This window comes from Trematomus bernacchii, unplaced genomic scaffold, assembly GCF_902827165.1.
Source record: "Trematomus bernacchii unplaced genomic scaffold, fTreBer1.1, whole genome shotgun sequence".
Lineage (NCBI taxonomy): Eukaryota > Metazoa > Chordata > Actinopteri > Perciformes > Nototheniidae > Trematomus > Trematomus bernacchii.
This window is the reverse complement of record NW_022988043.1, coordinates 9,811,322-9,837,219: the sequence shown is the minus strand read 5'-3', so window position 1 is coordinate 9,837,219 and position 25,898 is coordinate 9,811,322. Positions and strand designations below refer to the sequence as shown.

At 41.4% G+C, this 25,898-nt stretch overlaps 1 protein-coding gene across 2 annotated transcripts in view; it reads right to left on the bottom strand.

Moving 5' to 3' along the window:
* The window catches only part of sema6a (sema domain, transmembrane domain (TM), and cytoplasmic domain, (semaphorin) 6A), a 107,756-nt gene that overhangs the window by 2,832 nt on the left and 79,026 nt on the right, over positions 1-25,898 (bottom strand). Inside the window, exons 13-18 of one of the 2 annotated variants that reach the window (XM_034118105.1) lie at positions 23,414-23,587; positions 21,488-21,628; positions 21,277-21,354; positions 16,144-16,202; positions 15,291-15,311; positions 11,097-11,276 (exon numbers count right to left, since the gene is read on the bottom strand). In XM_034118105.1, coding sequence (XP_033973996.1) covers positions 11,097-11,276; positions 15,291-15,311; positions 16,144-16,202; positions 21,277-21,354; positions 21,488-21,628; positions 23,414-23,587 — 653 coding nt within the window. The remainder of the gene's footprint in view (positions 1-11,096; positions 11,277-15,290; positions 15,312-16,143; positions 16,203-21,276; positions 21,355-21,487; positions 21,629-23,413; positions 23,588-25,898) is intronic. The other variant, XM_034118106.1, reaches the window with a different exon arrangement.

Sequence of the window (25,898 nt, the reverse complement as noted above, 5' to 3'; positions counted from 1 at the left end):
TCATTTAGAGAAAAACATGCAAATGAAGATGGATTTATCCCATCATAAGGAACACCTTTTCAAAACGAGCACAAGCTTGAAGTAGCAACATTGAATATTTTTTCTGAAAATCCAATCTTCAGCTGAAAACATGTTTTGGAGGGATGCTTATGATTCACATTTTAAATCCTAGATAAAAACCCTCTGCTGAAATGAAAAAAGATATGAGCGCAGATAAAGGCGCCTGAAATACCCAAACCCTTTCTTTTCATTGATGCAAATGGGAGACTTTTCATAAATCTTGGATCCAATCTCATGAATCACAGAGAATACATTAAAAGCATCTGATTAGCCGTTCAATCCAATGAGCTGTGTCATCAGTGTCCTATGAAAGCGCTACTTTCAAAGGCAGAGAAAGAAGCGATGCGATACGGCCAAATTAAAAAAAAGAATTCAATAAAAGAAGCTATCAAGTATTCTAGCGTCGGGAGAGTGGGAGCAGCAGGTTGCCCATGATGAAATGGGGTCAACAACAATCAGCACACACATACACACAAGTGTGGACGTATGCACCTCCCACACACACACTCACAGATGATAACTTCCAGCCTGTTGATGAATGTGGACATCTAATGCAGCACTCTGTTCCTTGGGTTAAACACACCAGTCCCAAGCAGAGAGATTTATAATGCATTCACACATGACCTGTGGCCAACACAGATCAGTTACCACAGACAGAGGATTAGGCAGGTGGGCTCTATCATGTAAAAAGCTCCCACAGTGCACTGCTGCTCTTGATTGCGTGACTGGGTTACATATGTGTTCTCTTATCACAGTATATGTTATTCACTATGCAGCGAAAATGTGTGGATTATTTTTAAAAATCTCTTTGCATGCTGTTTTTGTCTCGAGGTCAATGTGTAAAGCTGTAAAAGGCTAAACAGATTTCATTCAATCCGGATAAAATAGGTCTATAACCTGATATTCATATGAGTGAAAGGAATCTAACTTCACAAAAATGCTTCTATTATGTGTGCGTCTCCTCTACAGAGAGATCTGTTTGCAGTAGATATATATTCTAAAATAAGCGCTTTGTGAAAAATATGATTAGTATGACAGGAATGCTTTTCTAAGGATTTGCATAATGGTAGGAAAAAACATTAAAATAATGTTTGTATAACTTTACCTATTTAATGTCATATTTTCTCAACAGCAAAATCACTTTTAAAAGTCAAAGGAAAATGGTAATTTAATTTAGTGTGTTCTGTATGCCCACATTACATTGGCAACATAATACTAAAGAGCACTATACTACTTAGTTTCAGCTTCACAATCACTTTTCATGCAGATTCTATTACACGTCTTTCAATTTGCTTAGAAAATGTCATAAAGAAGATGCCACAAAATGAAGTGTTAGTTGCAATGATTCTGTAAAATCCTGAAGGGGCTGGGTAATCATGTTTAGGCTTTTCAACTCGTCTGTGTAACCAAGGACGCACTTGGAGAATATCTACTTTCAAGACATAACACAGACACAGAGACAACATGATAATCTGTTCTCATGGAACTGAAATCCAGACTCTCCTAAACTAACATCCATAATCCTCGCTCGCTGCAGTCATACTTCATTAGTCCAAAGACATGACTTGAATCACGTTTTTTCCAAGCTGAACTAAAGCACTGAGCAATGTCTGAGACTCTGCTTTGACTTTAAAGCTCAACCTGGATAAAAAGAGGAGTTACTTTGGCTCAGATCATTCCTCATTCATTGTACAAACAAAGCTTCACTTTTCTCTTTAATAGAGTGCTGACAACATGCAGCTGAGCCGTAATTCATTTAGTGTTAAACAACCGGTTTAAAAATGTCTCTCGTGTCCAAAATCGTTTCTTATCAAGGACGTGCCCAGCTGTGCAGCTAGTGTGAGAAGTGATGAGTGCTATCTGCAGTGAAGCATTAAGGGTTGACATGTGTTATGCTGTGGACTCAAGTGACCAAATGGCGGCTCTGTCTGATGATGCATCTGCTTCCCATTGCATACAGTAACTTCTGAGAATGAGAGAGATACTTTCTCTCGCTGCTATCTTTCATTTTGTCCTCACTTGGATTTTTTTCCCCACATTCTGCTTCTTCTTGCTTTTACAGAAACAATGAATCACTTTTTTGACTTGACTTCTTTCACACTGTTCAGCTTCCATATGGTAAGTGTTGTATTCAGTGGAAACTGGGAGGCCTGTAATTATAACCTTGTGGTCTTTGCGAGTTATCATCCTTTGGCAGAATCGACAATGGTGAGCATTTGAGAGCTGCTGGGTTAAGCGTTTTGTTGAACAAAGAAGGAAAATGAAAGAAGAATACAGCTTCACTTGACTTGAGGTGAGGAGCCTTGAACATCTTCAAAAACCATTTGCGTAAGAAAATGAGAGTGCAAGCATAAAGAAATACTTTGGCAAATCTTTCTTTTTTCCATAATCCTTGTTAAATATAAATACAATCATCCATCTCTGTCTATGGTGCTTACATGCTGAAAGAGCAAGTCAAAACGGTTATGAATTTTCATGACAGTGAATTTATTGCTGCTAAAGGTTAACTTTCTTCGACCGGGGATTTGAATTTCGTTTTGAATAACAAAGACGGTGGGGAGCAAAGCCAAACGGGTGTCCATTCTGGTGGAGGAGGTGAGCTGTGGAGCTAGATCTTTGTCTTCTATTTGAGGTTCTGGAGCTGAGGTCAAAACCCTATTTGACCAGCTCTGCATGGTTCTTTCTCTCTGTGTCCTAAAAGAAAACTGCAAACGTTTTTTAATTTTTCTCATTTATTCTTCCCTTCCATCCATCACTCATGCCTGTCACACACTTCCGGAGGATACTTAGCCCAGGGCCTTGGGTAAAACATAAAAGAATGAAAAGGGGAAACTTTGAAGACTTCCATCTTTTATGTGACGAATTGTTTCTCATCCTTACATCAAAGAGAATAAGAGTAGCCAAAGAGAACAAGTAAACCATCTTTGTCAAATCAAAGGACTTCAAGGTGTTGAATAAAGGTAGCCGCCCCGCTTATTTTTTTTCAACTTTCACAATGTGACCTTGAAAACTATCAAAGTGTTTCTTAAACAACCATATTTGTTTGCTTCAGACTCATCCTGTTAAAGTTTGGCTAAACAGTGATTTATAATCTTATGGTTTCCATTCATGCCTCGCCCCAGAATGTCTTGCAAGCCTTCCTGTACTGTAGTTCGAGACTTCTCTCAACGTTTGAATTGATTCGATTTTTTGCTTCGGGCCTCAACATTCAGATATTAAACACATATCTCAGATACTCATATATCTCTCGCTGTCAAAACCGCCTGGGTCTGCAACACTTACTTTTAAATCAGAAACATTGTAATCTGCTGTGACTAGAGCCTGTGAAGGCCCTCTCTCAGTCCGCCACACTTTGACTCCCCTACACAGAGTTTAATCTCTTCAGAAGCACCAACTAAATTGAGCCCACAGGCAAGTCTTTGTGTTGGTGTTGGAGAAACTTCAAAGGTAGTTAAACATCACAGAGAGGTTGCGGAGAGGGCCCTAACCTCTGACAACAGGCCGTTACACAAAGACACTGTCTAAAGAATGATAAAAATCTTAATCAGATGTAACTGCTCACACTGACATGTCACTTGTTGAAAGGCAGAACGGTGGACCTTGACAACCAATGGAGTAGAAAGGAATATGAAGGGAGGAGAAGAATAAGGCCACGTTTACACGGAGACGAAACGGGTTTTATCCGCTACAGTTCTCTATCGTATGGACGGTTCGTCCACACGAGGCCGTAACGGAACCGCGGAAACGGAGCCCTCAAACGATAACGGCTCCCAAGGTGGGTAGATCTGCGGACGAAACGCACCGTGTGTACGTCCTATACGATCATTTCCTGATAACGATGACGCCATAGGCCCGCCTCTCCCCACCTCTGCTGCTCAGCCCCGCGTCACCCGCGTCATTGCTGATGTGTTTCGCCAACAACAACAACAATGGCGGATCACAGGGTTGCTTTCGTGCTCCAGACGCTACTGACCATGCTACAGATGTTAGTGCACAATCTACAGCTCCTCTACCACAACCATCATCAACAAGTGGACATGGAGAACTACATGAACTACATGTTGCTAAATCCACCGCGGAGAATAAACAGAAGGGCAACCAGGCAACCATGGCAACCATGCTCGGGGGGTCTTCTTCGCTGCTTTTGGTGTATTTTGTGGCGGAAGTACTTACAGGCCCGGCATGTGTACTACAGCGTCTCCAGCGGGTCGAGCGGTCTCGTGTGGACGGACACGTTTCTTGAGCCGATTCCGTGTGGACGGAAGACTTTTTTGATATCGATTAAGGTTCGTTTTTGTTTTCGTCTCCGTGTAAACGTGGCCTAAGTTTGCTGCCTTCCTTACTTTTACTCTACAGCAGTGAGAGCTTAGGAAACTTCCTATATGTGTTCAGGGACTTGGTTGTTGTCATCTTTTAAAAAGGACATTGCTGTTTAGATGATGACAGCAATTCATTAAATTATATTTAATCCCCGGGTTAGGATATTATCCCATTAAGTCTTGTATTTGTTTACGCTCGAGAGGCACTTCCATTAATGGTGTTATTCAATCTTAAAGCATTCATCAAACAATCGAGAGTCAGTGAACAGCATACTGATGAGCCAGTAAAGATATAATTAAAGCCGTAATTATATAATTCTGCACCTCAGGTATTAACGCAGATGTACTAACCTATCCACCTCCGCGCATACAAACTGTAGTATATTGAAATCAACCTGAATTACACGTCCCTGGGAACATTCATCATCAGCTGTTAGATGACTCAAATCGACATCAGCACTGTTTGTATTAATGGGTGATAGACTTGATAAAAAGCGCTGCCCAGCATGATTAACACAGCTAAAACAATTAATCCAATTATCCCTGTATTTCACTGCTATCACATTTAGACATATTGAAGACAGCGGCTCCCTGGCAGCATTAGTTGGTAGTGTGAAAAGATTATACATTATAATTAAAACAATGGTGGTAGTAGAGGGAAAACTGTGTTTTTTTCTTTCTTTTTCTATCGTGTTACCTCTAGTTAACATGACTTTTGTCATGCTGCGGCAGCTGAAAATGTGTTGCAAGTTTCTGACTTCTATGGGTGACTTTGTTTTGTAATTCATCCAGTTATAAATGCCGGCATAGATAATCATTCATAAATGTTTTAGTAACAAACGTAGTCCCTCCAGAGAACAAAGACTCAGCTTGTATCTACTTGATGAGCGGCTCACTCATGGACATTATGAACGTGACCATTTCAATTCAGTTCAAAGCTGAATAATGACAGCTGAATGTGGGTTGGACAAGCTTCAAAAGCACAAAAGGAAGAGCTGCTGTGATATAAGATTCAGTCTCATACGGCCAAAAAGAGAAAGAAAAGCTTTTTGTTTAAACCAGCAATGGCAAGAAGTCTTACTAAAAAGAATAACAGAACATTAAAATGGAAAAGTAAGCAGAATATGTGTGGAGAAAGCAGCCTGAGAGAACAATAAGCTAATCAGTGCAGGAAATTATGGCATAAAGCTTGACGTCATTCAGGGAAGTGCGTAACACCGGGAAAACATCCAGTCCACTGTTTCTATTATGATTCACAAAGAGCTGCGAATAATTCATTTGCCTCACAAAGGCCTATCACAATCTTTGGCCAGTAAGAAACAAATCCTGCTATTAAGACACTAATGAAGGTGTTATAATGACAGGAATATGATTTCTAGGATTATTTGACTAAGACATTACTTAGCTTTTTTTCCATTTTATAAAATGTATTACTCCTGTCTTATAAGACCACCTCAACAACTTTAACCTAAATCCTGTCATCCTTTTTATAGGATTACTCTAAATCCTATTTTTTTTTTGTGCAAGGACATATGAAACTACTATCATTAAATTACCCACCAACCTTGCTCTTATAGGCTCTTGAAAAATGTCCCCAGCCATGACGGTGAGCAGAGTTCATGTTAAACTAAAGCATCTAATCTTGTCAGCTCTCTTCCATGATGAAGATTTCAAAGGAGAGAAGTCTCCATAATCATACAACTAAGAAATCCTTCTTCTGGCTTTTTCTTTTAAAATAATGGTGGATTAAATAAAGATGTAAGGTAATATGTGATGGTTTTACACTGACCACAAGAGAATAGGCTACTAAACACATTGATTCTGATCCCGCTGGCACTAGTTGCTTGTTTTGGTTTAGTTTGCAGAGCCGAAATGGGGTAAATCAGTGGTTAGACAAACCCTTACAAAATACACAAGTTTACTATTTCGGGTTTTTCTACAGTACAGGCTTAACTTTATTTGCAAATTCATTGTGTGTATTACATTCATGCTGTTCATCACTGTCCAGAATTTGACTGTTAGAAAAAAGCAATTTCTCTGCTAGTATTGGACGTATTTGACAGTTTCCCCCTACATATAACTACAAGTAACATTCGAGACTGACATGGCATCCCCTATAATAATGGTGAAATCTCCCTTCAAATGTCTTCCATAAAGTGAGCTGAAATGAAATGATGAGGTTATCATGGCTTTTTGGCATTAAAAAACAGCACTGCATCTCTGTGAGCAGGGTCATACTCTCCCTCTATAATACCAGCCTCACTTTAGCACACAGGTGTCAGAGAGCTGCCTGCAGCTGAAAGTAACCCTTGCAAAGCAGCTGCCAGACAGTCGGTATAATCATGAAATCCAAGAAGGGAAATCATCTCTCTCAATAAAGTACCAATATTTTTGTCAAATGGCAGAGAGATATCATCAAAATGACCTGTTTTGGAAACATGAGGTTGGTAAGATTTCAATTAATAAATGATGTTTCTGTCTATCGAGATGTAATCACTGAATTGTCTTCACTCAATTGACACTTGTGACTGCACCTCCTGTAAATCATAAAAAGTATTAGAACACAAAACCATCTCAGCATACAATCAGTAATACTGAATTGGCTTCCCAATTAGACTGTGGTGAAACACTTAATGGTTACCTGCACTCTGCTCACACGCAATGTTTTTCCTAGTTCAGGAAGTGTAACATAAAAATAATACAAGTAGCTCGGGGTTGTTCGGGGTGTATTATAGGCGTACGAAATGCAGTGCCTTGACACCACAGACTGGTGTTCAAGATCCTGAGTCCTGAACAACAAAAGCACTTTGGTTTAAATCAGGCAAAGATTGTGATTTTGGTTTCATTTTAATCAAGTGAACACATCCTGTCTCATGCATCAAGTCACTACCAACTTTTCAATATTTAACCATGATTTTATTGTTATGAGCACAAATAAAATACCATGGCAGGTACCATTTTGCAAAAGTATCAACATTTGTTTGCATTTGTTTACATTATCTTTATGAGACAGGTTTGCACCAGACATTGTTTCAGCTGAGATTAGTCAAGGTAGCTGGATAAACATAAAATCAAGAACATAGACTGTTCAGGGATAGAATTGTGGCCTAGTCACATGATTGAGAGGGATTGAGAGAAACACCGTTGTTCACTGGGTTCAGCTTCAACATCTCACTCCATCTTATTTCCTCTCTTATTCCCCGTTCTTCCATCTCGCTTCTTGGATTGTGCCTTTCAGTTTGCCTCTCTCCTATCTCTGTGCTCCATCCCTTATAACCTTCACTGCTACATTATTGTCCTGTTATGTTTAATACATCTTTATCATGTGTGTCCCTTTACTCTCTCACCCTCACCCCTCCCTCATTTCCCAATGTCTCTCTCCCCCTGTTGTCTCTCTCCATCCCTCTTTTCTTCCACCTCGCCCCTCTCCTCGTACCCTGGATAGCTGCTGTAATGAACCCATAAATTGGAGCAACACAGCGGTGGCTACAGGTCGGCTTGGGGGAGGTTGGATATAGGGGGGGGGTTGAGCCTGACAGTGAGAGAGAGGTAGAAAGAGGAGGGAGAGCTAGAGGGGGGACCAGGGCAAGGATTCATTCCTGCAGACAGGGGAAGAGATATGACTCCAGTTGGAGAAGAGACAGACAACATGGGGAGAGATGGTGGAGGAGGAGGAGGTGCAGAGATGGAGGAAGAAAAGAGACAGATAGAGGCAGGGGGGAGGGGTGTTGGGGGAGGAGGCTCCATACATTGGTTTCAGGAATTAATTTGCACTAGGTAAGGTATAGCCTTGGAACATGCCACCCCAGTCAGATGAGAGGTCCTGTGGAAGGGAGACTGATCACAATGGCAGCAGATGGACAGTAGCAGGGCTGGGGATTCAGGGGAGCAGGATATGAGCAAAGGGGGAGGTTTATGGTAGGGTGACAGGGGTGACAGGGGTGCAGGAAAATATAACAGGGACAGATGAGGGCCAGACAGACAGGCACACAGACAGACAGACAGCCAGACACCAAGCTCAAATGTACTGTGAAACACAAGCGGCCACCTGGCAACTGTGATGGTCCCACTGGAATTTGGGATAATGATGGTGCTGGGTGCTAAATATCATCAGTGTGTGAATGCTCATCACTTTGCAGCATTTATAATTACTCTGGTGGTGCCGAGCTAATACATATTGGCAGCACTGTCATATTCATTAGCAGATAAGATTCCACAATGTCTCATCTGCAAATGAAAAAGTTTGGAGTAATTGTAATTTCTTTTTAAATCACAAACAAGCTTGCAAACGACTCTGCCTATGAGCTAATACATTTTCAGTCAAGCATAAACGTTTTTTTTAACTAATTCTCAGAGATTGGTGGTATGGTTAAATGTCTATCCCATATTCCTTCTGTAAAATAGGCTGCATGACTTTATCTCTGTTACATTGAAATGCGGGGAAAATTAGTTGTTTACTTAGTTTCCGACTCCAAGATATAATTTCTCATATATTGATTCCAGTTTAACTTTCACATACGCAGTTTGCTAAGTTTTTACAGTACAGTTGACACCTGAAGCCAATATAACTGAGGGCGACAGGAAGGAAGAGAAGGCAGGATGGGTGGAGCGGGATATGAATACTGTTGACTGTGGTGCTCAATTTGCCATGCTGAAAAAGCATTAAGCTGCATGAAGGCAAAACTGTGCTTAATACCATCAAAGCAATCAAAGGCAGGAAAAAGGCAAATGTATAAATAGCAAAAAAAAGCACACAGTCTCATTTGAAGCCATGCAAAATATCAAGAACTGCTCACAAGAAACCAACACAAGAAAATCAAACAAATTTCATTAGAGCTGTAAAAATAGAAAAGAAAAAGACATTGAGCTGAAATTGAAATAGAACTGATAAATACTGAAACAAGCTGCAAAAGTGTCTTGTAAAAATCATAATAATAATGATCATACAGAAAGAAACAGCAGGAAGCATTGTTTTGAAATGTGAAGCCCTGTTGCAGTTACCTGAGCTTGGAATGCCCACATCCCCCCCTAATAATAAGAACATTATTTTGTATAATTTAAAGACAGCTTTAGCTTTGACTTAGTTTGATTCTTAGAGTAAATCATTCCTCACCTTTTCTTGTGAGTCTTGAGAAATATTACTCCTGCTCAGGTAAAGGCAACAGGGGGAGCGACAGCAGGTTGTGATGCTGGCTGTACGCATGCTGTCTGAAGTCTCTGCCACCATTGTGATTGGATCTACCCACTGCTGCCTTCCTGCTTCCAGCTGATACCCTGCCTCTGTTCAGTCTGCAGACAGCCGACACTGTGTTGAGGTAGCCACCTTTTTTAATGAACGTCATTTTGAGATACGGTATGTCTTAGGCTAGTTCCGCTCTGTGCCTCTCAGGTATGAACATTGCATTTAGGTGGCAACAACACTGTCCTTTGTGTACGTTGAAATAGTTGATAGACATTGGGGTGGGTGAGGGGTTGTTGTGTTGTTTAATAAAATGCTGGCTATGTTATGTTAATTAATATTGTTCCTTCTATTATTTATTATCTTCTACTCCTCACTGAAAGCTCACTTTTTACATAGCAATGTTACACCTGTAAAACCCTTCTAACCGTCTGGCTGAAATATTACTCGATCTGCTCCAAAATCTTTTTTTATTGTAACAGAGAAAAATGTTTTTATTTTGAATTCAGAGGGCTGTGAGGATTTGTTGGCAACATTCTGAAAACACATTCAGCAAGCTGTAAGTAATGTTAATTGACCTTCTTGCTTTGTTAAAGATCACTAGGTAAATACATTGTCGAAAATCGGATGCTTGGCACTTTGACATGCAAATAATGAGGAACAAACTAGTTTTTATCCTGAAAAGACAAACTGCTGCTCAGATTTTTATAGAAATGATATTGAGAAAAGGATTTTAGTCTTAGCTAGCTGCTCTGTTATTTTGCTGTCTCTTTCTTTAAGTAAAGTATGTCTAGAAAATGTGAATATATCACCATTATTATTACCTTAGGGCAAATGTCGACGCTGGTAAATGTTGCATGTTTAATTGGGATCAGTAAAAGTTCTATGTATTTTATTAAAAGACAAAACATGGATGAGCAGCACTGCAGTGACCTTTTTTAATTTCCCTCTCTGATGTGTGTTTTCCTACTCATCTCCTCTCCTACTCTCTTGTTCTCTTTGTCTCATATATCCAGCGAGCCGTCCTTGAGGCGGTACAGCAATAGGCCGGTTGTTAACACAGGAGAAAAGGGCGTTCAATGTCATGTCACTGTGTCGCAAAGCATGACAGAGCCGGGGCCCGGGCCATCTTCTCAGGAAATAAATACATTGCCATTTTCCTTTTCACAGTGTAATGGTCTGGATATTACATCTCCTGTGGGACATTACGACCCATGGATAATAAATCCATCCAACAGGGTGTGCGTATGCGTGTGTGTGCCTGTGTGTCTTAATGAGGGCAGAATCTGGTGAGAGTCTGCTGCATATGTATGTAGCGCGTAGGTGTGTTTGCGTACGTTTCTGCAGGGGGTTTTACGTTCACAGTGTGAGGCAATTTGTCCCCTAGAGAGAAAGTGATCCACAATCTCTACACCTCGTCAGCTGGAAGCAGTAGACAGCCATAAATCTCAATTACACAACCCCCCCCCCCCCCCCCTCCCTTGCCACAGGTGACAATGGATCAACTTGACTGCTCACTGTTGTGTTCCAAGGCTTACCATTGGCTTCTGGCTGAGTCTGAGAGGGCACGGCTACGTAGGGGTCCTCCCCTTTGTCTGAGCTCATGGGGGGGTCCTTCCGCTCAACCATGCGGCCCCGCCCCAGGGGGACCTCGGCGGCCACGGGTAGGGCCGAGGTGGGCAGTGAGAGGGTGTGAGGATGGTGGCGGTGATGGTGGCCTGCCGGACACAACACAGGTTAACTAAGGCTCCAGGCACACAGGGACAGGCTTCAGTGCATGTGAGCACAGGCCAGCAGGGGGGCACGCACACACTCAAACACACACACACACATACACATTTTCCTACTTTGAAGACTACATTGACACCGACACTCATGCACAAACACACACAAGGACAGCGGCTGGGCTGTGTGAGGCAACAAAGTGTTTTTCCTTGGTGACCCTGGGAAACTCATTAGCAAATGTGTGTGTGTATGTGTGTGTTTCTTAGGATAGATGTGTCCTTTCTTTTTTTCTGTCTGCCTCGCTCTCTTCCCTCCTGCTCTGACTGACATGTCAAAGCTCTGCTGGGCCTGTCAGAGCAGTGCAGAGTACAATCACATTGCTCCACAGTCACCATAGGGTGCCTACCTCTGAAGGACAAGAGACAAACTTTCTTTCCAACGCTCGTTTTTAAGAAGTCTTTCTGTAACTTTTCTCCAACGGTAAAGCTCTGATTCCCTGCCCCATTTCTCAATCTTTCTGTTACTTTGAGTTTCACTTTTTCAATCATGTAGCTGTTTTCAGTTTGTTTGATATATACAGATACATTCAATTCATTAATGTTTGAGTTAAAGCTGATACAAATTGTCCAAAGAAAGAAAGGCAAAACCCTAGACCCACTACAGACCGTGGCGATGTCTGTTGCTGCATACTGTCATCAGTATAGATTTTTATATTAAAGGTCCCCGGTCATGCTTTTCCGGTTATTACCCGTCCCATTGTGTGTTATGAAGGTTTTTATTCATGTAAACGGTCTGCAGAGTCACAAACCCTCAAAGTACGAGTAAAACTCTAACACAGAAAAGACCTGTCTATGCTGCCCCAGAACGCCTCGTTGGAGATTTTTCTTCCTGGGTACAGTGACGTGACCATACCCAAATCGACCCACTGGTCGAAATGGACCAATCCGTGGAGCTCCAACAAGCCGTTTAGGACAGAGAGTGAATACACATGCTATACAGAGATGCTGTATGAGAAACCAATGTGAGTTTGGAACATTGCACAATATAAATCTAGTCTAGTAGACCTCAACAATGGAATTATGATCAGTAGAAATGGCCATGACATGGGACCTTTAAAACTAAAAAGGTGCCAGATTGAAAACACGCATCCAAGAGGATATAATATAGTGATGCAAGACCGCAACCAACAAATCCTACTCATCATGCCTTTAAATGACAACTATTTTAATCAATCAAAAGATTTGTTTTTATTTTTTTCAAGTTGAAATGCCTAATATTATCTGGTTTACACTTCTCAGCTGTAAAATGTTCTGCTTTTCTTTGTCATGTGACATTCAACTGAATTTCCTGAAACTTGACGTTTTCTTTGTGTTTTGGATTCAATCTTGGACTCCAGGAAAATGAGCTTGTGTTTTTTTTTACACTATAAATACAATTATTGAGGAAAGATCTGCGATTAATTTGGAAATGGAAACGATTATCTCCCTCTGATCCCTTCCTTTTTAATATCTATTGTCTACTTATCTCAGCTTCACATTACCTACCTTCTCTTCCTTCCTCTCTGTGCTGTTCTCCTATTTTCCACATATTCTCACTTTCCCCTGGTTTTAACCAAAGATCTCCCGAACGTTTAATATCCGCACAGCCAGTAATCTTTATTTAGTAAGGCCCTCAGCAACATGGCTAGATCGATCCTTAGAAAGATGTCATTAACATTTAATGAATTTTCTCGGATTTGACTCCACCCTGTAATTACATTTCTTAATGGCTAAATGAACCACCGGCCAACAGTTGCAGAGGGTCTCATAACACAGCCAGGAAGTTACACTGATGATGAGACTATAACAAGCATAGCACACACAGGATGTCTCTCTGTGGAAACTTTAGGTGATCTAACACCTTAAAGTGACAATTACAACAAAGTACTCTTTCATCCGTGGATGATGGATCATACCTATCACGTCCCCGTCTATCACTGCATGGCTCTCAGACAAAGTGGTTTTTTCCACATCTTCTTTTTTCCCCTCATTTTCTTTCATAAGCAGAGTTTTGCACACGCTTTGTCTGACTATTTATTTTTGAACCATGCTAATCACATTCCCATCCCACATGCTAAAACTTAAGCCACCGTACACCATTTTGCAGAAGCTACACACTGTATTTAACATAATGTATTTAAGCCACACGTTAAAAAAATAAAATCCCCCTAGATGAAGAGTGACAATACTTTTATCAACAGCCTCTTCCGAGCTCAACCCCCAATTCCCATTTTGATACGCTCTCTCCAAGGAGGAGGTGACAGCAGTGTGTGTTTGCAGATGTGCGAGTTCCTTTTCAATATGTGTTTATGCTTGTGTTTGAGGAGGGGGAAGAGCATTTTCAGGGGGCTAACGTAGATGCTGCTGGTAGACTACACTCAACAGACACCCACACCACCCAGAGCCTCCTCCTTCTCCGTTTGGCGTGGCAATCATTAAAATGATTTATTTAACTATTGGCCCAAGGCTGAGAGATTAGTGTGACAGGCCTATTTTATAATTCATTCCCCCACCGCCAGGGGAAGTGCAATTCAGGCAGATGACACACATAGAGAGAGAGCTCGGAGCCTCATAGCTCCTCCACGGATCAGAAAGGGAAAAAAAAGCCCTAAACTGCCGACGGATGCACATCCCTCTCTTTCTACAGATTAAAAGGGAGGAGAGGATGTCTAGTCTGAAGTAGAGACGAGGAGAATGAAGAGGGGGCATTTATTTATCTTCAAATCCATATCAACCACTGACAGATAGATGGAGGGGCTGGTGCAACGGCGGAGACTTTGTTTGGGAGGTTGTAAACTGGGTGTTGTCTGCGTGTGTTTGTGTGTGCCTGGAAACACACAGCCAAGCCTTTGGGAGCACATTCAGCACTACAGGGGTGCACACCAATCCAGATGCTTTATTTCAAAATGTTTCTGACCCTCGTCATCCAAAAAGGTTCGATAGAATCACGTTGGGGGTACAGCCACAGGGGGGAGAACTTTAAAATAGATATTCTTCTAATTCTGTATGGATCTGACTGTTTCTATCTGGCAGCTCCAAGGTATAGGTGTATGAGAGAGAGAGAGAGATTCATTTCAATTCACCAAACTAGTGTGCTCTCCTGTTAGATAAAAATAAGGTGGATGTGTGGGTGCTCTGGATGAGAGTTACTTTGCTGCAGGCTCATCACATCTGTTTTAATGACAGTATGTCACTGTGATTGTTCTCTGTAGCATGTTTTTAGGATATATGTGTGCAAATATATATATATATATATAAATATTTGCATGTTTTGACTAGCCTTTTTGAGCAATGAATCTGTGCCGACCACATTATGCTCTGGCATAGTTGGCTGAAAAATATCTGATCTTTCTTGACCATAAACAGGCCAGTTAATCCTTCTCTCTCTATCTCTCTCTCTGTTCACACATGTCCTGCTTAGTGTGCACACTGAGGCATTTCTACAAAGTCAAGGCTTTAAACCTCCAACTACCAGACCATCCAATTAGCGAAGCAAAGGTCAGGGCTAATCGATTATATTGCACAGGGAAAACACAAAGGAGCGGGAAGTTGGAACAAGAAGAAAAAGGAGATCTAATGGAACTAATAGATTTAGCATTATCATCGATACAGAAAGATTTTTAATTCTACTTTTCTGATTGTAATTCTTCGTCCTCTATGCTACACACCAAAGTGGCTAGATAAGGGGAAACACTATGAGGAGTGGAATTGAAAGACTGTGCTTAAATGTTTCATTACCTTCGTAACTGGAGGGAACGTCTATCAAAAAGAGGAACGAAATGAATTCAGTTAAACCATGAGTCATTAATAACCCGTCTTTACACATGTGGGAGGAGTTTTCATTTCCTTGAGAGGGTAAGATTGATTGACTAGATGAAGAGGTGTGGCTGAAGTTAAAGAGTTAGGGGAGATGAAATGCAGCTCCTGTCTTTTATTTGATTGCCTCTACAATATATGTGGGATACTTACCGTTCAGCGCCACGAAGGTGTCTGGAAGAAGAAGAAAAGAAATGAGTGGAAACGTGTTATTGCTTGCAGTAAAGAGAGCTTATGCTTTAACATGATCAAAAGCCATGACTTTTAAAGTAATTCAGAATCGACTGGCTGCTCGATATTCACCTAACTTTAAATCAGAGTTGATCTATAGCTTCTTCAGGTAATGAACACTGGCTTCCCTTGACTAAACACAATGATGAAATGGATGGGAAAATGCACTACCTTTATTTACTATAGGTAAACAGTCGAAATTGAGATGAAATGGAGAAAGATAAGTGATTGAAGGTCAAAAATGTTTAAAGTTCTCTTCTTCAAACTAAGCAACTGAGTATAAAATATACAACATATAACATTTGATACATCTAAACAGTTATAATGAACATGATCAAATATGCATTGTAGAGTAAAAGAGGCCTTTGTGACTTGTGAGGCTGACTTGTTCTGTGTTTCTAAATGAGCCCTGTGACTGCTCACAAGTCACATCCCTTCCCTGTGTGTCGCTGAATATTTGTGTGTGTTTACGTAGTAAATTGCAAGAAGGAATCCAGTCTTTGCCCAAGTAGACACAACACTCTATTGACAGGGGGACCAGAGAAACAGCGGGGTAAGGACAGAGGAGGGTGGGAGCAGAAAGGGACAGATGGATGGAAGAGGCTGAAAGAGAGGATTGTGAGAACAGGAACAGACGTGGGAGAAAAAGGTGACAGCAGCGAAGAAGGAAACGGAGGGCCGAGAGAAGAGGGAGACTGATTTAACAGGGAAGAGAGGAATAGTAGGGGGGTTTAGAGAAGGGAAGGAAAGATAAGAGTGAAGAGGGCCTGCTTACTTTGGCAGTCTCCCAGGCCATCTGTGTTACCCTGCTCCACGTCCTGCTCAAAGGCTGATCTGCGGGGAACAGAGACATCATGGTCAGCAGTGGAAAACAGGCCAGGCCATGCAGGCTCACCACACCTAACAAAGTAACAAAGCTATAGGAAAGCTTACTACAAAAACACCCAACACCACAGCGTATGCTTGCACACAGTGTAGGCTGCAGAAAGCCCTATACTGGAACAGAATCAAAGAACACCTAGCAGGTGCCCTGGAGGCCTAAAATCAGTGGTTAGAAAGAATGCTGGCAGGCTAGTAAATCCATAGCTGGCACAGGACTCTTCGCCAGAAGTGTTGATATAAATAGATTTATTTGACTGTAATAAAATAATGTAATAGTTCAACAAATGTATGTATGATAAATATGAAGCTAACATCAGCAGCCAGTTAGCTTGACTTAGCACAAAAACTGGAAACATGGGATATCCAGAATGTATTTTCACTATCAAAACATTACATTTTGTTGGTTTGACTTGTACAAAAACCAGTGTAACAACAATTTGTCTTTTTTATGGTTATGTGCTAGACTACGTGGCTCTCAGCAGTTACCAGGCAACCAGCAGAGACCCCAGTAATGTACTGGTCCTGGCCAACAAATAGTCAGGTCCCGTAAAATTAAACAAGTGAGATATAACATATTAATGACTGTGCTGCTGGTGTTGATTTGTTAACTTTGGACGGAGTCAGGCAAGCTGTTAACCCCTGTTTCAAGTTGCTATGCTAAGTTAAGCTAACCTTCTGCTCTTTCCAGCTTCAGATGTATGTATATATTCAATGTTCTGTACAGACATTAAAGTGGGATTGATCTTGGCAAGAAAGCAAATACGCAGATATCCCAAAATGTCAAACACTATCTTAAAACAAATATAGAAGAAAGAAGCGAACCCGTTTATATAGAAAATTTCTTTCGTCTATAATTCTTTCCTCTGCTTCTCAGTATTTGACATCATAAAGGTATGTAGTAGAGATATGTGGCTGTAGTCCCAATCACATGGGCACAGACCAGGGCAGTGAGGGGTAACCAGGCTTGAGAGCCATCATATGACACAGAGGGAGAGCGTTTCGGAGATGTTGTTTTCTGATGCAATCTGCACAGAGACCTGTTTTCTTCCTGAAAGACCACCAAGCAGGCAGTAAGGAGATCTGTGAAACAGAGCGGACCAACTGTCAACCAGGATCACAGTCACGCATGACAGCTTTTCACAGTCCTCCTCAACTCCCCCCTCGCTAGTCCTTCTCCTCCTCCTGTCCACCCGCCTCTCATCTTCCTCACCCTCCACTGGTCACAATTATAGCATGAAGAAGAATGATTTTCCAAAACAGCAGTGCCCACCCCTTATCCCATGATCAGAATTGGAAGTGTGCACCTGACAAGGACAGGAGATTTTAGGATGAAAATACAATTGAATGTCTGCTTTAATGTTCACAAATCAGAGTCACTTTTCAAGTATATTTACAAAATGTAATGCATTTATTTGCTATTAATCTTTTCCTCCAGTTTCAAAGACCATCAATTGGAACGGATATGGTACATTTGCCCTGGTTGATAAGTAATTTCCCTACAAAAGCAACAACAATAACAGCCACACAAACAACAACACTGACAACACCAAAACACTGGGTCATGGTTTTCATGGTCGATAATAACGTTACAACCTACGGTGAGACTGTGTTAAGATGAAGATTACAAGGTTTGAATCCCATTGGTCTCGAGATGAATTTACAATGAGCAGTCACACTACGGATGCAGTGTCTGGGCACGACTTGGCACATGTGAAAGTGAATAGCATGATCCTCTGGTAAAGGGTTCAGGTCCCCTTGCGGCTGCATTATAGCAACAGAAGTGCAATGAGCTCAAGAGTGACACTACAGGCGGTTCAGCTCAGGGTTACGATCCCACTGCATATTTAAATCGGATTCAAACTGCACCGTACATAACTGGAGGCAACGTGAAGCCACATTTTATATCATCTTGCATCAGATGTGATTATTATGTGAGATGTGTGGTTGCACTGAAGGGACCTAGTTGCTGAAATGCAGGTCAGGCAAATTCTTATTAATTATTCATATCAGAAGTGTAAGGGGAACCGGGACCTAATATGCTGTACATACAGTGCGGAGTACCTATGCATAATGCTTCCTCAAAGCCGCCCATTCATTTTAATATAAAATGGAATACCTGCATGCTCAGACTTCATTAATCATGGTTTCACCAAGAAGTAAGTCAGTATCGGTGTGCAGATTTAATCAATGTAAGACCCCACCTCTGATCCAGAGAACAGTCAGGGCTGTGGCATTGGATTGAATGATTAACCTCTTAAGCCCTGAGCCTGTTTTTCAGGTCTCAGGCTCGAAAATGACATTCCCAGAACAAATGACCATATCTTCCCTTCTAAAAGGCTTAAATTAATAATCTGTATTCTCAAAGTAATGATAAACCTGTGAGTTGGATGTAGAAAAGTCAGAATCAATATAGATGTTTTTTATTTTAAAGAAAATTCAGATTTTACATAGTAAAAAACTGTAAATGATAGTGTCCGTCCAAAAATTATTTTTTACTTATAGTGAAAACTACCCTTGGATGATGGGTTAGTAGACTAAAAGCTTTAGGAATCCAAAGTACAACATATAATAAGTACCCTGTATCAAGATTGATGCAAAACAAGTGACATTTGACCTTTTTAGAGAGATTTAGCCAAAAACCCCCACTTCTGGGGTCATTTGGGTGGATTTGACCTATCTCTGGCCCCCCTTGGTCGATTTTGATGAATGAAATCTCTTTATAACCGCTAGAGCCAATGGAATCGAGGGAAAGTTATATACACACCAAAACGTTAACAAATAAGGAGTGAGAGTGACGCGTTACCAAAACCGGAAGCTGCATACACTCTGGTGGCTACCATTAGCAGCTAACCGATTTTTACATAAAAAATGGAATTATGGATTATAAATAATTTCAACAGTTGTAGCATTTTTTTTCTTCGTTTTAATGCCATTGAACACGTCTTTTGACCTAATTGACAGCTACGGTGAGACAATCTGCCGTAAAAGCTCCGTAAAGGTACGTGTTGTGATGTCTGTGTTTGCTTCCCCTGTCGCAAGTTCGGATCGCTCAGTGATGATACTATACCTAAATAATCAGTGGAGTCTCAGCTTTAATCTGCTATATTGTATGTGCAGCTACGATAAGTGATAAGGGTATTTTTATCTTGAATTGTGTGCCGCAGTGCGTTAGAATTTTTTCGCTCAGGGGTCATTTAGACGCTTCTTATGAGACTTGTGTTTTGTTTTGGTAAAAATGGTTCATATCTTCAGTTAGCTGAGATTCTTCCCGTTAATCTGGTGCTACACATTAATAGTTTCATAAATGTTAAGAAGCCCTGAGACATTATCTCGAAAACAAAACGGTAGGAGGGGTCCAATGGGGGGACCGCCGTGCTTAAGAGGTTAAGAAATATTTAATAATATGCTTATCTGTTGTCAGTTAAACACTAATGTACCTAGTTTACATAATGGCAACCATAAAGAATATAAAGCGATAACATGCAGGAACAGGGGGTAACTGGGGACCATATTGCAGGAGACCAGAGTGCAAGCTGTATATGGGCAGTAGGTATGAGCGGCATTACTCCACATGGGAAAGCTGGCACGCTTGCGCTGAGGCCAGATGGAAGAAGAAAGGAGGGGAGGCATGCAAGAGAGAAAGAAAATGCCAAAAGGAAGATACAAAAAGAGAGATGATAAAAATAGACATACAGACAAGGATGGGCAGGTAAGAAGATAGATAGATTGCGGTAAAGTGGAAACATTGAAAGACAGACAAGGACACAGAAAGAGATGCTGCAACCGGCTTTTCATCTTAATGAGGAAGAGAAAAGAAAGAAGAAAGAAAGACTGAAGTTAAGATAGAGAACTTTCCTCCCTGCAGGGACCTGTTTGTACGAGCAAACCTTGTTATTTAACACACAAAAAACCTCTAACTCTTGTTCATCCGTCCTTCTGTCAAGCCTGGAAAAAGCTTTGAAAAGCTCACCATGGAACCTACCGGGCCTAATCCCCCGCTCTCTCACTCAGAAATATTGTACAGTAAAGGGTGGAGGTCATTTGCCCTTTTAATACCTCTGTGTCGGCTTCAGCTCCAAAGTGGAACCTCAATCAGAACAACAACTGCAGATTTATGGAATAATAATAGGATAGTTCGACGTGTGTTTTTCGAGGACAAGCTTTGTTAGTACTTGTGGGTATGTGTGCATTTGGTGAATTGCCGTGCCAGACCAATCATTTTGCAGCAGGGGATCAAATTCATTCAACGTCAAATAGCCACTGGAGCATTGGTCCTTTTGTTATGACTTCATCTGTAAAATCTTTTTCCCCCCACAAAACTCCATATGCTGTTGGTTCAGAAGCATAATCTGGTTCTGTGTCATAACTTCAGCCACAAATTATAGTTACTGCGACCATACAGCGTTCCCCAGCCCTGAGTCGCCGACCCGAGCTTGGGGCAAACAACACTTTCCTTCCTTTCATCCTTCCAATAGCCCTTTCAGCTGAAGGAAATTGCACTTACACACCATTAAATTAGAAAGATCACAGACATGACAAATCGAGAGGGGAATGCCACCAGACATGTCAGAGAAGGTAGGGTACTTGGAAAAACAAAGTGTCTTAGAAAGCACATGTGTGTCAGTCTTTTTAAATGGAAAATCTTACACCATGAATGCAGACTATTCGAAAAGGAACATTGACTCAAAAAGTGACAATATCTCAAATGGACTTAATTCCACATTTCAAAGTTATTACAGGTATAATAATGTTAAAAGGAGCTGCTGCTTCCTGAAGTACTTTTCTAAACTCTTGATAAAACCTAAATGTTGCTAAATATAGAAGCTCTGGTCTCCTGAATAAAGCAATTATTCAGCTTAATGTTGCAGCCAACAGTAAAGACTACAGAAACTTAGTTTTTGAGAAAGTCAATAGGGCAGCAAAATAGAATACAGCCCTCATTCATTTACAATATTTTAAATACATCAAAACAACTGTGACATAAATGGATAATAAACAATATTTTGATATCTGAAATGTTACTTACTTGATGTTGTCGACAACCTGTTTGCAGGCTCCTTCTGACACCCAACCACAGTACGGGTCTCTGGAGGCTATGCAAGACCTGAATGTGACAAACACACACACACACACACACACACCATCAGCCCCTATGTTATTGTAATGTTGGAATAATGCTGTCAAAACAATTTTTCTTTTTGTGAATCAACGATTTCATGTGCAGACGTCAAACGTACTTCTTGCATCTTCCATGTCTTTCACAGCGAGAGAGCGGCACTTTAACAACACAGGAGGAGAAAGCGACCCACAACGTGTGAATCTTGCTGTCTATCTGCATGCCAATGATACGCTTGTCGTCCACACCATCTATACTGCACCTGGAAGAGAGAAAAAAGAGGATAAAACTAGATTAGTATACAGTATAGTCTCTCCTTCAACTATCTAGTTATTTATGGAGAAAATCTTGTAAAATTAAACGTTATTGAGGAGAAATGTGAGAGGCCATAAAAATGTCTTTTAATAGTTCATTTAAAGAGATGAAATGGGAAGATTAAGATATGGCAGAGAGACACACTGCGAGATCAGTGAGAACAAAGATAATGCTGGACTCAATAACACCGGGTCAGGAACAGAGTGGTAGATAAAAAGAGATAAAGAAAGGGGTGATACAGATACAGCAGATCAACAGACAGATGGACACTGTGAGCAGTCAGCAATGCACTTAACTGTAAAACCCACTCACACAAATGTCGCCCCCTCCACCGGCATTTTGCCATTCCTCTATGCCCGCTAGTCTTTCTTTGTCTACTCGCCCCCCTGGACCACACACTCTAATCCACCTGGGCGTGTCAAGCTTTCTATCCCTTCTCTCTATCCATTCCTCTCTCCATCCCGCCATACAGCTCCTGGGATTTAATCTGCCATTCGCAGTGCTCTAGTCCTGCATTAACGCTCTCAATTAGGGTTTAGAGTCCATCTACACTGGGTAATGCACGACAATCGGGCAGGCATGGAAGCAGGCGGGAAAAGTCACTTACAGTATGCGACTAAAGCCAGATGGCCAGCAGCCTACCAATGCTCGGCCAAAGAGACAGAAAAAGGGAAAGGAAGGATGAGCACCAAGGAGACTCAGCGATAGAAGAGAAGGCAGGGTCTGCCCTACATCCCCTACATACGGCTGGTCACATGGCTCCAGTATGTTGGATAACAAACAGTGGTAACCTTGAAAGCCCTCCCGTAAAGTCCCCGCTCTCCTTCCCTTCTTCTTCTCGTCTGTTTAACACAATAACAAACTCTCCACTGTGCTTCTTTCCATCTCTCCGCCCCGGGCCTCCCTCTTCTGTTGGTGCTGCCATTCGTTACCCCTCATCAATTACCTCTTTATTAAATATTTGCTTTGGCAGGGTCATTCTGTGGCAGATTTTTCCTTATTCAATTCTACTCCAAATACACAACGATGCTTAACTAGCTAAACCCACAGTACCCTTCTAACACACACTCATGAACACATTCATAATGCACCAACAGCCGTGTAATGTATTAGCTAGAGATCTCGGGCTGGCTCTGAAGACAAACACAGACCTCGGTGTGTGTGAGAGAGCGTGTGTGTGTTTCCTTTAATCAGCCAACATTTTGGAGGATCTGGGCTCGCTGAGGTTGGGAACCACATCGCTACGTTATCCAGGGCCTTAGGGTCCATGTCTTTAATTTAGTAGCTGTGGTTGGGCAGAGTGTAACCTGATAAAACTATTTTAAATGATAGAGTAGCCATCTGGCTGTCTGGCTTCACTGTATAGCTTGGGTCGGGGGAACTGACTGGTACTGATGGAGCTGGTGGGTTAGTGGGTTCTCTGTAGATGGTTGGAAACCAAATCACACACATGCCGTCTCTAGAACACACACTTCTGCAATAAATGACCTTCCTTTGTTTGTAGCAACTGTATCCACGTGTTTCTTCCTGTTTCTCACACACACACACACACACACACACACACACACACACACACACACACCACACACACACACACACACACACACACACACACACACCACACACACACACACACACACACACACACACACACACACACACACACACACACACACACACACACACACACACACACACACACACACACACACGCACACACACAGCTACATACTTGTCAGGGTTGTAGACATTGAGCTCCTCCAGAAACAGGCTATCGTTCAGGATGCCGCTGTTCATGTTGGCCAGGAACTTGACAATGATGCCTTTCTCAGATCCCAGGAAGACTACTGTGTGGTTGTTATAGGGACCCGCCTCATTGTCCACCACAATGCGAGTAAGACGATACCTGGAAAAGGAATATAAAGTGAAATAAGTTTATCAGTCAATTGGTCAGACAGTTTTCCCATCAGAGAACAGCGTTTCCGCCAGGGGGGCGTCTTGCCGTCATTTGAAAAAAAAAAAAGATTCAAGAGAAGATTGAGAGTTTTTAATCGCTTGAAATGACGAAAAGGAAAAAGGACAAGGACATCCCTCTGTTGGAGGGGTAAAGGAGTCTGGTGGGATTATTTTCGCTGCCAGCATAGCGTGTTCCTGTGACGGAAAGTGTACTGCCGGCGAGCCTTGGCGGGGGGTGCTAGTGAAGCACGCGCGTGAACTGCGAGCACCTGAGCCTCGCAGCGGCGAAACTGAGGCTCCGTGGTAAACTGTGGTAAAATGAAGAGCCGTTTAGGAGCCGAAAGAGCCGGCTCTTCTTAGTGAGCCGAGCCAAATGATCCGGCTCACTAAAAAGAGCCGGAATTCCTATCACTAATACGTAAAGAGATAGTATCTACAGTATAAGGGACGTCTCAATTCAAAATGCAAGTCACGTGACAAGACGTGACGTCACACACCCCCCCACCCCGCTCTCGGGGTGGACGCCCTCTCAGCCCTGGTCTGGCGGAAACACTGTCAGAGGAGCTACAGATGGTGATGAAAGACCTATGCACTCTACCTCAGCGAGATTTCTACTGGGTCACATTCAAAAACATGTGATTCAAATTGCATCAAAAAAAGAAATACTAGCAGCTAGAAAGATTAAGAAATAGAACAACAATACAATTGATTAACATAATTTAGCAAATAATAGTTTTGTAATTAATCAATCAATTGATGTGCCTTTAATCATTCATGTCAGTCTAAGAAATAATAGGAGAAACAGAAGGAGACAATCTTTAAAATCTCAATAATGGATTGTTATGTAAACTCAATCACATTGCATCAGGGCATTTAAAAACAAAACAAATACAACAACAGTTGTCAGCTATATTCTATTTTCTAATTGACAGCTGCTGATCACACAGTTTGGTCTAAGCACCAGGTGGATGAAACTCCATTTTCATTTCATTATCTCTATAAAAAAACATATCAAGCAGATTCAAGTTAGCAGTCAGACACCTGTTTGGAGCTGAGCCATATTGTGCGCGGGGGTGTTGTTTGTGATCAGATAACAAGAACATGTTTTAAGAAATATCTCTTGAGGCTATTTACCTTAACCATCTGATTTCATTGAATAACAGATGCCGTTATCTCTATCTCAATTAGTTTCAGGGCCATGAAAGACTTAATGTTATGGAAACGGTATATACCTGCACATTGGTGGGTTTCCAGCAAATGCTTGTTTTTGGGGATCAAACGATTATAGAAGAGAAAACATGACACATCTTCTTATCCCATCTACCATTTCATTTTCTTTAATTATCTCTTTAAATGTTTTATATCACTGGCTTTATCCAATCAAAAATAACAGCAATCTAGAGGACTATTGTGGTTTTGATAACAGAAGCTCCAAGGACTGTGTCAATGGGATTTGATTCCAGCGAAATAATGCAATCTCAAGGACGAAGACATTCACTGTCTTTCCTATTCAGGATAATAGAAATCTCAAGAGGGGGATTCATTGTGCCCAGCCAGCTGAGGTCTCTGCCTCAGCACAGCATGTCTCAGGACAGAAAAGCTTTTTCAAATTTGCAGTAAAAGCTCTTGCAGGATATCGGGGGGTTCTCTCTAGGGTGAAACAAGGATCAAAGCCTATTACTAATTTGATTTCCAGTTGACTTCAGCTCAAGAATGGTCTTACAGTACGAAAGGACTGTGACATATGTCATAAAAGTCCTAACTCATCTTCCAACCATGTATGCCTTCATAAGGTTTTTTAGCTTATGTAATGCCTCTAACTAGTGCTTCCGACTTGCGTGAAAGGCTCTGTTCATCATGATGTAATTTAGCATCAAATGAAGTAGTCTGATTGCCGATTATGTAAAGACAGAAACAATGCGTTATTTATAACATGTTTTTTATGATATAGTGCACTAATTAACAGAGAGTTGTCGGGATAACCTTGATGAAAGCTGTTCCTATTCTGACTAAGGCAGCGCAGTATGTAGGTCAGACCTCAGCAAAGTAGCAGCAAGATGTGATACCATGCAAATTATTTGTAAAACCTATGAAGAAGTCTTTATGTAGCTCATCTTTTAAGGGATGTTAACACCACTGAAGCCTGTCAAAGGTATAGCAAGCAGTCCTGACCCTAAACCTTCAGTAGCTACAATTCAGAACCAGGACCAATTTAACGCTAGATTATTTTACTTTTTACCAAATGCTCTGTCAGCTAGTTT